A 14,076-nucleotide genomic window follows, 5' to 3' on the forward strand; every position below is an offset into this window, starting at 1 on the left:
TATGGTCAATAAACAAGGAGACAAATTGTTAGCATTCCTACAACAGCGTGAATCGTTGTGCGTGTTTTTCGGAATTTACTTTATATAAATTAGTCTTAACAGTAATATACACAAATATCAAATATGAACACATTTAGACAAGAACTTGACATATTGTATAGACTCAAGTCTATCATTGAAGAATCTATGTTGAAATGTAGATGTCTTTTGGTTCATCCCACATTTGTTTTATTTATGACCAAAACGACAAATTGAAGACCATGTCAAAATGCGAAAATCCAAAGGGACAATAAATGACGGACACACATGCATTTAGTTTATTTTAGTTCCTATTCATTACCCTTGGGAAATATTCGTTGTCCGTTTCAAAATGATTTATAGATAAAACAATATTACAATATTACTATTAATAAAAAAACATTTTTTAACAATATTGTTAATAAGATGGGATAATTAAAACACACTTAGAAGTTTATTTTTACAAGAAACATCAACAAAACTGTGTACATTTATAGGTCTAATGAACAGCTGTATATTCATCAAACAAAAGGTCCAACTACCAGCTGTTCCTGTCTCATTAAACAAGAGGTCCAACGAACAGCTGTTCTCATTAAACAAGAGGTACAATGAACAGCTGCTCTCATCAAACAACGGATGTAAATCGCTGCTAAAAACAACAAAGACAAGTTTTTCAATAATGAGCAAAACCCATACCGTATGGAAATCTTTAATAGGACCAGCATGACAAAATGTGAAACAATTCAAACGAGAAAACCAACGGTCCGGTTTATTCTAAAAAAGATTAAAACAAAAACAAAAACAAATATGACAGACAGCAACAACTCACTACCAGCGAATTAAAGGCTCCAGTCTTAATGATTAGATTCGACGTTTATTCAAATCATTTGTCTTTCTTTTAACATTAATGACCTTTCTCATAAACTTCAACTGAATCATAATTCAAAATATAACACTCATAACTGTCAAATATGCAATATATAAATTTCAGGTATGTTGGTGCACCTGCGTTTTAGGAGAAAAAAAATAGTCTGTGATCAAATATGACGGAAGTTTTTATAGTGAATAACACATTTTCGCAAATAAACACCCAGTGACTGAAAGTGCATGGCAAAACTTATACAATATTGTTTTACCTCCTAGTGGTCCGCTTGTTCCAGAAATATATCTTCGAGACTGAAGAGTGTAGCAATTACCATAGTCAGGTGTAACAATATTCTTCGATGGTCTAAAAATATTAAATTCATCAGATTTTCATAGTTATGATAGTCATTTATGAATCTTTTCTCAATCACCTGAATTGTTAAACTAATTTTTTTCTATAGGTTTTCATGCTTCCGATCAGTCTTTTTGGAAAAATAGAATTTTACACTTTTTTTTCAAGTAAGAGAATTCAATATCAAATGTGTACTGCATTAATTACCATTGAATGTCAGTATTTTTAGTTAACCTTCGAAAAGAGAGAGATACGGTTGATACGGATGATATGGGAAATATGGTTATAGTATAAACACAGTACTTGGTATACGTTCGAAAAAAGTGAGAAAACAGAAAATAGGTTGATATTTGAAACATTAATATAGTATCCGATACACATGAAAGACGAAATATTGTCAACGCGTGAGTTTTTGTCAAGTTTATTTCATTTGTTAAACTATATGAATAACACCAAAGAGTACTCATTATCTTTGGTGATACAAATTGCTAAGATCACATATCTGTTTTGCCTGTTCCGAGTATTTTATAATATTTTTCAATACAACAAATTCTCAGATCTCGGACAGCAATATGGTATTAAATAAGGCTGATATAAAATAAATTCCATCTACAATTTAAATTCGCCAACCCCCCCCCCCCCCCCCCCCCCCCCCCCTTTTTGACAGTTATCAAATGAACCCACTGTTGAGCTCTACATTCCTTATACCAAATTAATAGAAATGTTGCTGTATATTCCGCAATTCACTGGATCTACATACGTTGTAAATAGACTTAATATAATTAATTCGCACACATATGGCAGTTACTTGTTTGATTTATATGAGATCTTATTCCTGTTTGTAAGTAATTCATACTAAAACATAACATTTTAAATTGATCTGTATGCTCAATTTCCCATATACCATAAAGTTGGCAATGTCAATACTCGATATCAGTCTTATTCGCAATAAACTAAATTAAAAATGATCATATTTTGGAAGAATAAATCAAGATAGGAGCTACCAATGTGTTAACATTTTTAACTATAAAGCAATAGGGATGTAAATAGTTGTATATGAGTAAAGATTAAATCATAATGCTTTCCAAGCAGGTCAACTTTTTTTTCGACTAAAAAAATACCTAAATAATTAAACAAAAGCGCCAACTAAACAAATGAATCATTGATTTCCACTTCTTGTTCATAAAGTTTAAATTATATTGTTTTAGCAAACTTCCTTCTAGTATATCAATGTATTCAAAACTGCTAGAATAGAAAATGAAAACGGGGAATGTGTCAAAGAGACAACAACCCAACCAAAACAGCAGAAAACAGCCCAAGGCCACAATGGGTTTTCAATGCAGCGAGAAAATTCTAGCACCCGTAGGCGGACTTCAGCTATTTTTCACCTAGTTAATTCAGATATGTAATAAAAAATATACATTTATGTGCTACTTTTAGAGAAATCGAAATTTTAGACATTTACTGGAAATTTCGGTTTCTTGGATATTTCTATCCTATAGAAAGACATATCTAACTTTTTTGATTTAAAATATAAACGCAAGCGGATTTTTTCAAAAGCATCTGGAGTATCTTGAATTTGTGAAACAATACTTCGGAAATTATTCATTTTATCACATTTTCATGATCTTAGTCAAAGAACGGCATTTTTGCTGTATCTTTATCTAATTTAAAAAAAAATCATTGGTGATTTGCTCAAATTGGCACAATAATCGTCATGCATAATCAAGCCAGATGTCAATTTTAAAAAGAGGTGTGCATTAACTCGTTCAGTCTGAATGATAAAAATCAGTCGAAAGTGCATCTTTTCCCGATATATCATAGTTAACGTTATAGATAGGGGCATACGATACAGTTACAGGGGATGTCTTGACGTTGCTAACGTAAAAAATTTTTTTTTCGCGACGTCAACCTGCCACACATCGGGAAAAAGAATTTTTCGAGTGATATTAAGCATTAGCTTGAGAACGAGTACATGGACCCCTCATTTTTATTATGACATTTGACTTGAATCTGTATGAAGATTTTTTATTCCAATTTTTATGAAGAAATCACCGATGAATTTTTTTTTAAATGGATAAATATACAGCAAAAAAATGCCGTTTTTTTATCTAAAATCATGAAATTTGATAAAAATGAATTATTTTCAAAGAATTGTTACATAAATTAAAGGTATACTTTTGTAATAAGATATATATCTCCAAATCTTGTTACAAAAATCCGCATGTGTCTATCTTTTGAAACAAACAAGTTTAGTACGTCTGTCCAAAGGATAGAAATGTCGAAGAAATCGAAATTTTATGTAAATGTCTAAAATGTTGACCCAATTTATCTCTACATTTAGCACATGAAGGTATATTTTTTGTTACATATTTGAATTGACTAGGTGAAAAACAGCTTGTATGCAAATTTTCGTAAAAAAATCCCCGTGGGATCAAAACTGTATCGTTTGCCCTTAAGTATGTATTGCGTATTACTTTTTTCAAATATCGGTAACAATTCATCCCTTTAAAATATGTATTCTATGGTTTTCTTCTCTACTCACTCGAAGAGTAACCTAAATTTGAAATGATAAACTTACCTTTCACAACTTTGTCCAGCGTAAGTACATTCCAGAAGCATATTTTCAATTTTGTGTCCTGCATGCACTTTTATGTTTCTACAAAAATATTGTAGAATGAAGAATGATATACTGCCAGTGGTAGTAAACACCAGAAAATATTTTAAGAACAATTACTGAATTTATGTCAAAATTCTTGAAATATAAAATTTTCAAGTGTCAAAATATTTTTTACATTATATTTTAAGTTAGTTTCATCAACAGAAAAAGAAACTGTTTCAAAGGGAAAACTGTCAGACATAAAGACAGACAACTTCGTCAAGTGCATTGCATTGCACCAATTTGTGATAAATGCAGTATTTCATTTGCACAACAGGGTTATATTTCTTTTGCGTAAAAAAATGCTTTTGCGCCAATTTACAGGTAAAATATAACGGAAACGTTTTAAAATAAGTTTTATCCTGAATACGAGTCTCGTATTAGAAATCCAGTATCTCATCCCCATTAGGTAAGTAAGTGACTTCATATTCATTTCTCATACAAAACTGAGAGTCACTTAGAGGTAAAAAATTGTATAGTATTCACATGTTCACATGTTCGAGGTGACAACTTGGACATAGTTTATTTGGAGACATATACGTCTGTTATTTTAAGATCTAACATCTAGGATATCTAATGTTTTGAAAAATGGAGACAAATCGTATAAATGTACCACAAAAAGTTCCAAAGCCAGAACCACTCCAAAAGTGGACAGCAAAACCTTTTATAAACATTTAGTGTTACAGTCAAGCACGGTCAGTGTTTAATGTTTTCATTTTGGTTTATTGATGAATGTGATTTATGATGAGTATGTTATTATTAGTTACATAGTTTCTACGCTCTCACCCCATATGGAATTTACTGACCCCATATATATCGTATTAGGTCACTAGCACACTATGTAACGAATTTATCTTACCGACTATCTTAACATGTGGTATTTAGAATAGTGGCCTATCAAAATGATCAAGCCAGTCTTCAATACCGTTAGTATTAAGAACCTACTTCCATTGGTCTATACAAAAACAAATGCCAACAATAACAACTTGTCAGCTTTAAATGTGTTTTATGAATTTATTTCAATCGTTCCTCATCAATTTCTCCATCTGTTGAAACCTTTAAGATTTTTCCTCAACACCGTGTTGTTTTTATGAAAGGGACGTAACACCACTACTAACCGTGTATTGAAATAAGCCCCGCCTACTAACCCAATATGGAACCCTACTAACCCAATATGGAATATACACGGTCTCCACGCGGTTGCTTTTAACCAATCATATTCCTAGAAATGTATAGGAGGTAAGATAAATTATCATATCATGCGATCGAAACTATGTTGTTACTTTATAATTATTATTTATACTGTTTACTTGTATTATTGGCACAAATGAAATGTATTATCTTAGCGCAAATGAAAGATGGTTTTGGTGCAAATGAAATGTCAATTTGTTCAAAAGTTAAGCATTGACTCTGTCTAATTTTGAATGGGAAATATGAAAAAAAAAAATGATTTGCCTCAAATAGAAAATACTTTTATTCAAATTACTTTTGTTGAAAATATAGTATTTAATTTTGATTAAAGAATAATTCATATAGTTAACCGACCACAATTACTCTAAATAACGTTAACATAGCAAGGACATTAATAATATGATTTAAGTGCATTGTCTATAATTAAGAGGAAAAAAAAACAACTGTAAAATATAATTTAAGGAATGGGAAACGGATAAAACAATTGTATATTTCAAAGTCAGCGAATTAATGGTAAGCTCCTAAAATAGAACATTAGCAATAAGTTAATTAAGCCAGATATAAAACTCTTAAAATTGTCTGCCTTGTTAACTGACTAGAACATAATGCATCTGTCCTGTTTAACCTAAACGACTTGTAGATACACCATAAGTCATCAAGTGTGTCATGATATTTAAGAAGTAGGGTTAACACCTTCAGAGAAATATGAACACCGGAAAGGTAACACAAATATCACATCATAGGGTATTCAAAGGTTGAGACACAAATCTTCAAACCATATTAAACCATATCCATAAGTGGATTTGGAAATCAAGAGACGACATAAGGTCTGATATGGCTGCAAGTAGGACGAATTATTCGTAAAAATGAAATATTTCACAGAAAAAAAAAAATGTACAACCAACATATTTCCTCACTGTTTTAAAAAACAGCATACCTTAGTTCAAATCTTACCTATATTTTCACTGTCGAAAACGACCGTATCCTTTTATGGAATGAAGAGTCGTTTTCGTAGAAAGATAACAATATAAAAATAAGGAGATGTGGTATTATTGCCAATGAGACAACTATCCACTAAAGTTCAAATGAATTGGATGTAAGCAATTATAGGCAACCGTACGACCTTCAAGTACATTATTTTTTTAATAGAAAGGTTTTGGAAATTATCCGTACAGGAACCAGAACATAAATTTTATAAAGCAAGTAAATTAGTCCTCACCAATAACCATAAATAAAAAGGTTTATTATAAAGTTAGACACTACATAATATGTCTGAATCTACATGAAAACAAATATAGTCCTCACCAATAACCACGAATATAAAGGTTTATTATATTATTATACTTCATGTCAAAATGCCAGATTTTGATTGGTTAATACGAGGGAGACAATTTACTCTATCCCATGGCAAATACTCTATTACCCTTAACAGAGACGCTTGCTCAATTGTGCGCTTTAATAAATACGGATGATTGTTATGTACAAGACGACATAATATATTATATTGAATTTGAAATTTAATAGACAGTAATAACAGAACATTCAGTATAATAAATCAAATAACACATATCTGAGAGGGTGATAGAGCAGATTGTTACCCCTCGAAAAGACATTGTCAACCTTGGCTTCGCCTCAGTTGACAATGTTTTCTCGGGGTAACAATCTGCTCTATCACCCTCTCAGCTATGTGTTATTAATATAATGTTACACACTACATAATATGAATCTACACGAAAACAAATATCACATCAGCTAAGTGTTTATAATGACCACAGTATACCTCTCAAGCTTCTGATATTCCTCTATGAAAGTCTGGTAAGCAATGTAATCTTCCTGAAACTCCCCTGGTTCAGGATATAATTGGTCACTACTGCCATAAAAATCTGACCAGGTATTCCCATCAGACAATGCTGACAAGTTCAAATTCAAGTCTGGGGTAACGACTGTAGCCGGTATTACATTCGGTATTATATTCGGTAAATTCAGGATAGAACTGCGAGTTGTAGTAGATGTAGGGTGTTGAGTATCAGGAGGTGTTGTCGTAGTTGAAGTTTGTATCAATGTTGGTAGCGTTGTTGAATAAGAATATGATCCCTTTTGAAAATATCATGTATATGATATACAAATACTGCATTACATTCGCAATACCAAAAAAGCAAACTCTCTGATTTAATTAATAAACATTACAGTATTCGTCATTGTGTTAAAACATAAAACAATAAAAGTCTACTTGTAGCCAAAACATTTTAAATTAATCATACATGCCTATTATTTCCTCAGTAGAAATGTAAAAAAATCAAAACAGCTACACTTTTTCAGAGCACTTCTGAGTGATTTTACATAATGTCGATAATTATTGATATCTGTTTACATTACATGTATTGTATGAGACAAAGACTGCAAACGGAATAACAGCGATATCTATTTATCTTTGGCTTATGTCTAAAATATATGTAAATTAATGGTTCGTTTTTTGTCACATACGTCTTTTTGTTACAAGTAAATGATTTGACGGTGACATCACAAAAGCTGACTAATTAGACCAACCATCAAATCAATCAATAGGATTCTAAAGGTATTGTGACATTTTTTTCATTTCAAGACCAGAATAACGAATTTGATGACATTTTAAACCCACAAAGTCTTGACTTTGACTGATACTTTCTCTATTCTAGAAACTGTTGTAATTTCTACTTTTATTGGCTCAATATATATATAATTTGTAAAATCCTAAATTTGTATGTGTTTGCAACAATAAGAAGGCGTTTAAACATTCGACTTCAAAATTTGGATTTTAGACCCACGAGTTCAACATATCTTTTTAAAGTTAAAACAAAATTTCAAATATTCCAGTGTTGACCGTCAAATTCCAATTGTCGTTATTGTTATTTTTATCTTTAAGGGGGAGGGGGAAGGGGGGACGTGTGCTTTAAATTTCCCATGTCTATAATTGCACATGCAATACTTACGTTCAAAATGCGCTGTAAATTTTGATTTCCAAGGTTATCAGACTCGGATTTCTTTATGATATTCATATTACATATGGTTATTGCTGGAAATGCAATAGGACTATACCGAACCTCTACATTGGTTTTGACAGAGTATTTCAAAAATAAATGTATAATTGTAGAGACTTGGTATAACCCGAACGACAGTGCCACAAGAAAGGCAATTAGCCATAACAAGCGTAGGTATATCGGCCGATCTGACACTATTCGGGAAATCCCGTGAATGCTTGATTCAGATCCGACGTCTGTAAGCAGACTTCTGATTTGAGTATTTTTCTTGGAATCTTCTTTCATTCTGGCCTCATCATTTTCCTGGAAATATAAAAAAAAATAAATCAGTAAAAAATTACAAATTCCGGTCGGTTTACGTATAACAAATCTATAAATACTTAAATGTTTTTCCTACTTAATAGAAAAAAAATATGTTGAGTACAGTAGGTTACTACGATGTACAACTACGACAAAAAAAAATATGTTGAGTACAGTAGATTACTACGATGTACAACTACGACAAAAAAAAATAACAAAAAAAAATATGTTGAGTACAGAAGATTACTACGATGTACAACTACGACAAAAAAAATATGTATAGTACAGTAGGTAACTATGACAAAAAAAAAGGGGGGATGGGGTAGCCCTCTACGCTACTTACTGCTGCTATCGTTACTTATGTCGAACATGACAAATACGGGTATTTCAATTGGATGGATCAAATGTTGATTTAAAGTTAACTGAATGATTATTTCATTTTCTTCAGGGAACAATAAATTTCTCAATGACGAATAAATACTAATTTCACAGTTAATTAAATTCCCATCTCAAAAATTTTTGCCTTGCATTATTAATATTTATTTGATTTTGTGCAATAGAATGTATAGATTGTTTATTTTGAGTTCTTTTATATAATATTGTTTCACGTAATGAACCACAGATTAATATTAATATTCACATGGAATGACACGCAGACATGCAAACTTTAAGGTCGAACATAGACCTTTGTTTTGACAGTTTTGTTACAAAATCGTTTCATGTGATTGGAAATATTCTAACAATATCATATTTTAGCGAAAAACGCAATTAAGGCTTGAAATGTCATAAGCAGTCTCTTCTGTATTAAGGCGTATTAGGGCTAAAAGGAGGTCAGTTGTATAAGTCAACGAAACAGCAACTTAACGACGCAAAAACCATAAAGCCAACAGACATTAAAAGGTCAACAATACCATCTTCAACAAAAGTCAAATGTTTATACCATGTCAAGATCTTAAATCGCCCAACTCTAGAAAAATTATGAATAAATTTCACATAGACAATGAAAATAGTAAAACGTTGAAATGTAATTAAAGGCATCCACCGACGAGGTTCATAACTTCGGACAAATAAATTTGAGGCGGTGTTTCGCTAGTTATTTTAGATCTCAATCTTCACACTCTCGATTCCGATCATGCCGTAGAGAAACAAAACGTACAATCAAAGTCAGTACCGATAAAGTACTTGATGAAACGTGATTTTGTTACCTTGTCTCTTCCTAATCGATTGACGAACATCGATACACTACTATCGCCTTAATTTATAAAAACAAAAGCACATTCAAATAAAGTAAACAATTCAATCCTGAAACTGATTTGTAATATTTTAGTTAAAAAACGAATGGTTCAAATGAGATCACTGATTCAAAGCATTCAGACTTTTAGTGCTGCATTTAAATGAATATAACATTTCAATATTGTGCTGTTTTGAATATCATTAGTTCACAATTTACATTAAATATAATTACTAGAAAATGGATTTAATATTCTGTCGATGAAAATTGACATTGATAATTTTACTTTTCGCTAAAATGAGTAAAAAATGTGGCACTTAAATATGTCATATTTTAAAACGTCTGATTTTTGCACTAAGATGTCCTCCGCCTGAATATTGTTATATCAACATTTTAAGTACTTAGTGCTTTCGTTAGGTAACTGAACATTGTTTGATACGGTGTAATTAGTTATTTGTTTTACTTGTACCAGTTTTTCTTCCTCTATAATAACGTGTTATAAAGTTAAAAGCTCTTTCTTAAATGATTTGTAGTTTGCGTATTTTTATGGACCATTTGTTTTTAACTAAATCATTCAAAAAGGTGACGGGTCTAATACTAAAATCTAATGCAAACCGGGTCTAGTACTAAAATCTAATGCAAACCGGGTCTAGTACTAAAATCTAATGCAAACCGGGTCTAATACTAAAATCTAATGCAAACCGGGTCTAGTACTAAAATCTAATGCAAACCGGGTCTAGTACTAAAATCTAATGCAAACCCTCAATATGTTTATAAGCCTGTCCGAAGTCAGAAACCTTTTCAGTGGTTGTCTCAAGTTATGTCTTAGTGCTTTTTTTTTTACCTGAAGAGAATTTTGTAGAACCTGTAGTTCTATGGAATTTTTTCACAATTTCCCCATTTGGAACGATTGAGGGCTTGACTTATTCTAGTGTAGAATCTTTGTCTATATTGAAGACCATGTGTTTACCTGTCTTTTCTGATTGCATTGTTTTCGGATTGCTGTGAATTGACGTGACATATTTACCATTGTTTGATTCCCTATAGTAACCATTAGATGGATATAAAATAGTCTTCTATTATGTGTATCATGACTTAATGTTTGTTTGTTGAACGATAAAATCTATTGCGTATTTAAGATGACGTGTTTGAACAAATTAATTATCCTTATATTTTCTGCCATTCCTTTAGGCATTATAAATAAACATTTTTGATACTTTGGTATCATTTCTAGTCGTCGTGATAAACTGAAATGAAATTAACAATCTTTTGAAATCTTTGACATCAATTAATCAACCTTTAAACTTATATAAAACATTAGAATTAAGGATAAATAAAGAAATAAAACAAGTAATCGACTTTTTATGTACAGAGGTTACAACATAGCAAAACTTAAATATGAACCCACATAAATATAAACGACCTCCCCCCACCCCAAATAATTAATAAATAAAAACACAACACCAAACACATGATAAATGCAGGTTTACGTTTTTGCATGGGATAAGATGTATGCACTTTATATGTTTATCATTGTTTCGGTGATATTATTTAATTCCAGATTATATATTAATCATGTGCATCTATCAGTTGTGTTATTTAAGATTTTGGTTTGAAGTGATAGGAATTAAAATAGCGTTTGCGTGAAGTGTAGAAGACCTTTTTTATATGGGAGCAGGACATTTTAGCGAAAATTTAAAAAACTTCTATAATCCATTCACCTGTATTTCGATATACAAATAAGATGTGATAAGATGCCAATGAGACAACTGTCCACCAGAGACTAAATAGCGTAGATCTAAGCAATTATTATATGTCATCGTACGGCCTTCAACAATGAACAAAACCCATACAGCATAGCAAGCTATAAAAGACCCCGAAATGACAAATGTAAAACAATTTAAACTAATGGCTTTTATGATTTATGTACAAAACAATAAACGAATAAAAAAATATGACATACAACTACAAATGACAACTACTAAATTACAGGCTCCTGACTTGGGACAGGCACATACAGAATATGATAGACCCTTTTAACGAAAACTTACCGAGGTATTATCAGCTTAGTTGTCGATGCTTCGGTACTGACATGATTTATAACATACTTTTCTTATCTCCGTTGATGAATTTAAAAATTATCAAGAAACTAATGTTCTAACTCCCACGCATCGACAAATTATTTAAATCTTATAAAATCAAGAAAGATAAAATGAAGGAACAGCAAACTGCAAATCCATGGACAATATTTGGGAAGGAATAAATAAATGTCCAATTAAGGACTATCACTTAAGTATAAATTCCAAGCTAGAACAATTTTGTAATAGTTGTGATCAGAAACGGATGATTAGTTTAATTATGTAAAATATTTAGACTTTTATGCTGTATATTTTAAAGAATACGAATACGACATTGTGATAATTGGCTGTTATGACCTTAAAAGGAGTAGGGACATAAAGGTTTGTTTTGTTTGTGCGCAGCCCAGAAACAACAATATTTTTTGGGAAGCTTTAATTTTACTATACAGTGGCGGATCCAGAACTTTTCATAAGGGGGGGGGGGGGGGGGGGGGGGGGCGCTGACTGACCTAAGGGGGGCCCGCTCCAGTCATGCTTCAGTGATTCCCTATATAATCAACCAAATTTTTCCCACGAAAGGGGGGGGGGGGCCCGGGCCCCCCAGCCACCCCCTTGATCCGCCTATGCCTATAGCTACTTCCATAATCTCACCAAATGTTAATTTTTTTTGTGCGCACGTACCTTTCCAATCACAGATATACTTTAAAATTGGCGCAAAAGAAGGAAAATCAAGAAAATATAAAATTTTTCATGATGTGTTGCCATGGTAACTCGCTAAATGTGAAAATTGATTTTATTTTCCAAACACCTTCAAATGATCCTTGGTATTGTTAGGATAAATATAAGAATATGTAGACTGTCCATGGCGTTAAAACACTAAATCCCTGGGATGTGTTTTAATTGATTTTAGTCTCTGATGCATGATATTTTTTTATTAATTGTTTTTGGCTTTTTAACTAGCTTTCAGTATCTGCGAGTACTCTCAAATCGTACTTTCGTGTTATTTTAACCTGTTGACACAATTTGTAATGCATTTTTGTTATTCAATGTTTACTTATTTTTTGTTATATCTCGTCTCACTATTTTTAGTATGAACCACCTTTGATAAATATATTTAGTATTACGATAAATTTTCACTTCTATACTCGTACTGTGAACAACGAATTTATTTAATTTGTAAAATATAAAAAATATTTCCGTACCCCTAACAACAAAATTATTATATTTAAATGTTCCTGTGTACGTTATTTTATTTAACGTCATTTTATCCCAGATTAGTGTTGTCTTTTTGACATTGTTTTAAATCTTTTTTTTTTATTAATATTGTATTTATATTGTGTCATAGATCAAATTTATTCGGTCAGTGTATGTTTACTTGTTTTTGTCTATATGCATTTTTGATCGCGTTAAGCCATATCAATTGATATTGTACAGTGTGTCTTTTTATGTTGTGATATTGCACTACTGTTTCAGGTTAGGGTGAAGGTTGGCGCCTGTTAAAAAGTTTAAACCCGCTGCATTTGTATGCACCTGTCCTAAGTCAGGAGCCTGTTCAGTGGTTGTCGTCTGTTGATGTGGTTCATAAGTGTTTCTCGTTTCTCGTTTTTTATATAGATTAGGCCGTTGGTTTTCCTATTTGAATTGTTTTACACTAGTCATTTTAGGGCCCTTTGTAGCTTGCTGTTCGGTGTGAGCCAAGGTTCCGTGTTGAAGTCCGTACTTTGACCTATAATTGTTTACTTTTTGCACATTGTGACTTGGATGGAGAGTTGTCTCATTGGCACTCATACCACATCTTCTTAATTCTATGAATAGTAACTTTTTAATTTGTACTTAACATATTTTTGCTAAATTGAGCGCATAGACTAGCTCATTGTGTCATGGTACCTCTCACAATTGCTGTACGGAAAGAGCTTTACATTCTGTATTTACATTTTTTTTAATCAATATGCAGCCAAGATAAACATATTTATATCAAGCTTCTTATGCAATTTTCTCAATAGATAATAATAAAAAGACTACATTCATTTCCATGTATATTTCAAATATCATACTTCAACAGATTATTTGAAAATATTTATAATAGTAATTTCGAAATATCTCTTAATCAGTAGAGTTACCGACGTAAAGAAACTATTGATTTTGTCACCCTAACCGCTTGAAGAGTTACATATTTATTGTTCTGGCGATTCAACAGTATTCCCACTGCTAAACTTAACTCCTGTGATATGATCTGAATAACAATTCAAGTAAATGATAATAATAACAATTTAGTAACATTAGCATAAAGAAAGTACTGAGCGTGTAACTGAGTAAAAATTCTGAATCTTTGAGAATTGAAACGGTAACTATTGTAGTCTCGGGGA

General features: G+C 31.7%; 1 protein-coding gene across 1 annotated transcript in view; it reads right to left on the minus strand.

Annotated features, from left to right (window-relative positions):
• The window catches only part of LOC127727736 (degenerin del-1-like), a 45,232-nt gene that overhangs the window by 13,696 nt on the left and 17,460 nt on the right, over window positions 1–14,076 (minus strand). The window contains exons 2-5 of the mRNA XM_052234850.1: window positions 8,054–8,404; window positions 6,865–7,178; window positions 3,816–3,893; window positions 1,155–1,246 (exon numbers count right to left, since the gene is read on the minus strand). Coding sequence (XP_052090810.1) covers window positions 1,155–1,246; window positions 3,816–3,893; window positions 6,865–7,178; window positions 8,054–8,404 — 835 coding nt within the window. The remainder of the gene's footprint in view (window positions 1–1,154; window positions 1,247–3,815; window positions 3,894–6,864; window positions 7,179–8,053; window positions 8,405–14,076) is intronic.

Source organism: Mytilus californianus, unplaced genomic scaffold (genome assembly GCF_021869535.1).
Source record: "Mytilus californianus isolate M0D057914Y unplaced genomic scaffold, xbMytCali1.0.p SCAF_2, whole genome shotgun sequence".
NCBI classification, from domain to species: Eukaryota; Metazoa; Mollusca; class Bivalvia; order Mytilida; family Mytilidae; genus Mytilus; species Mytilus californianus.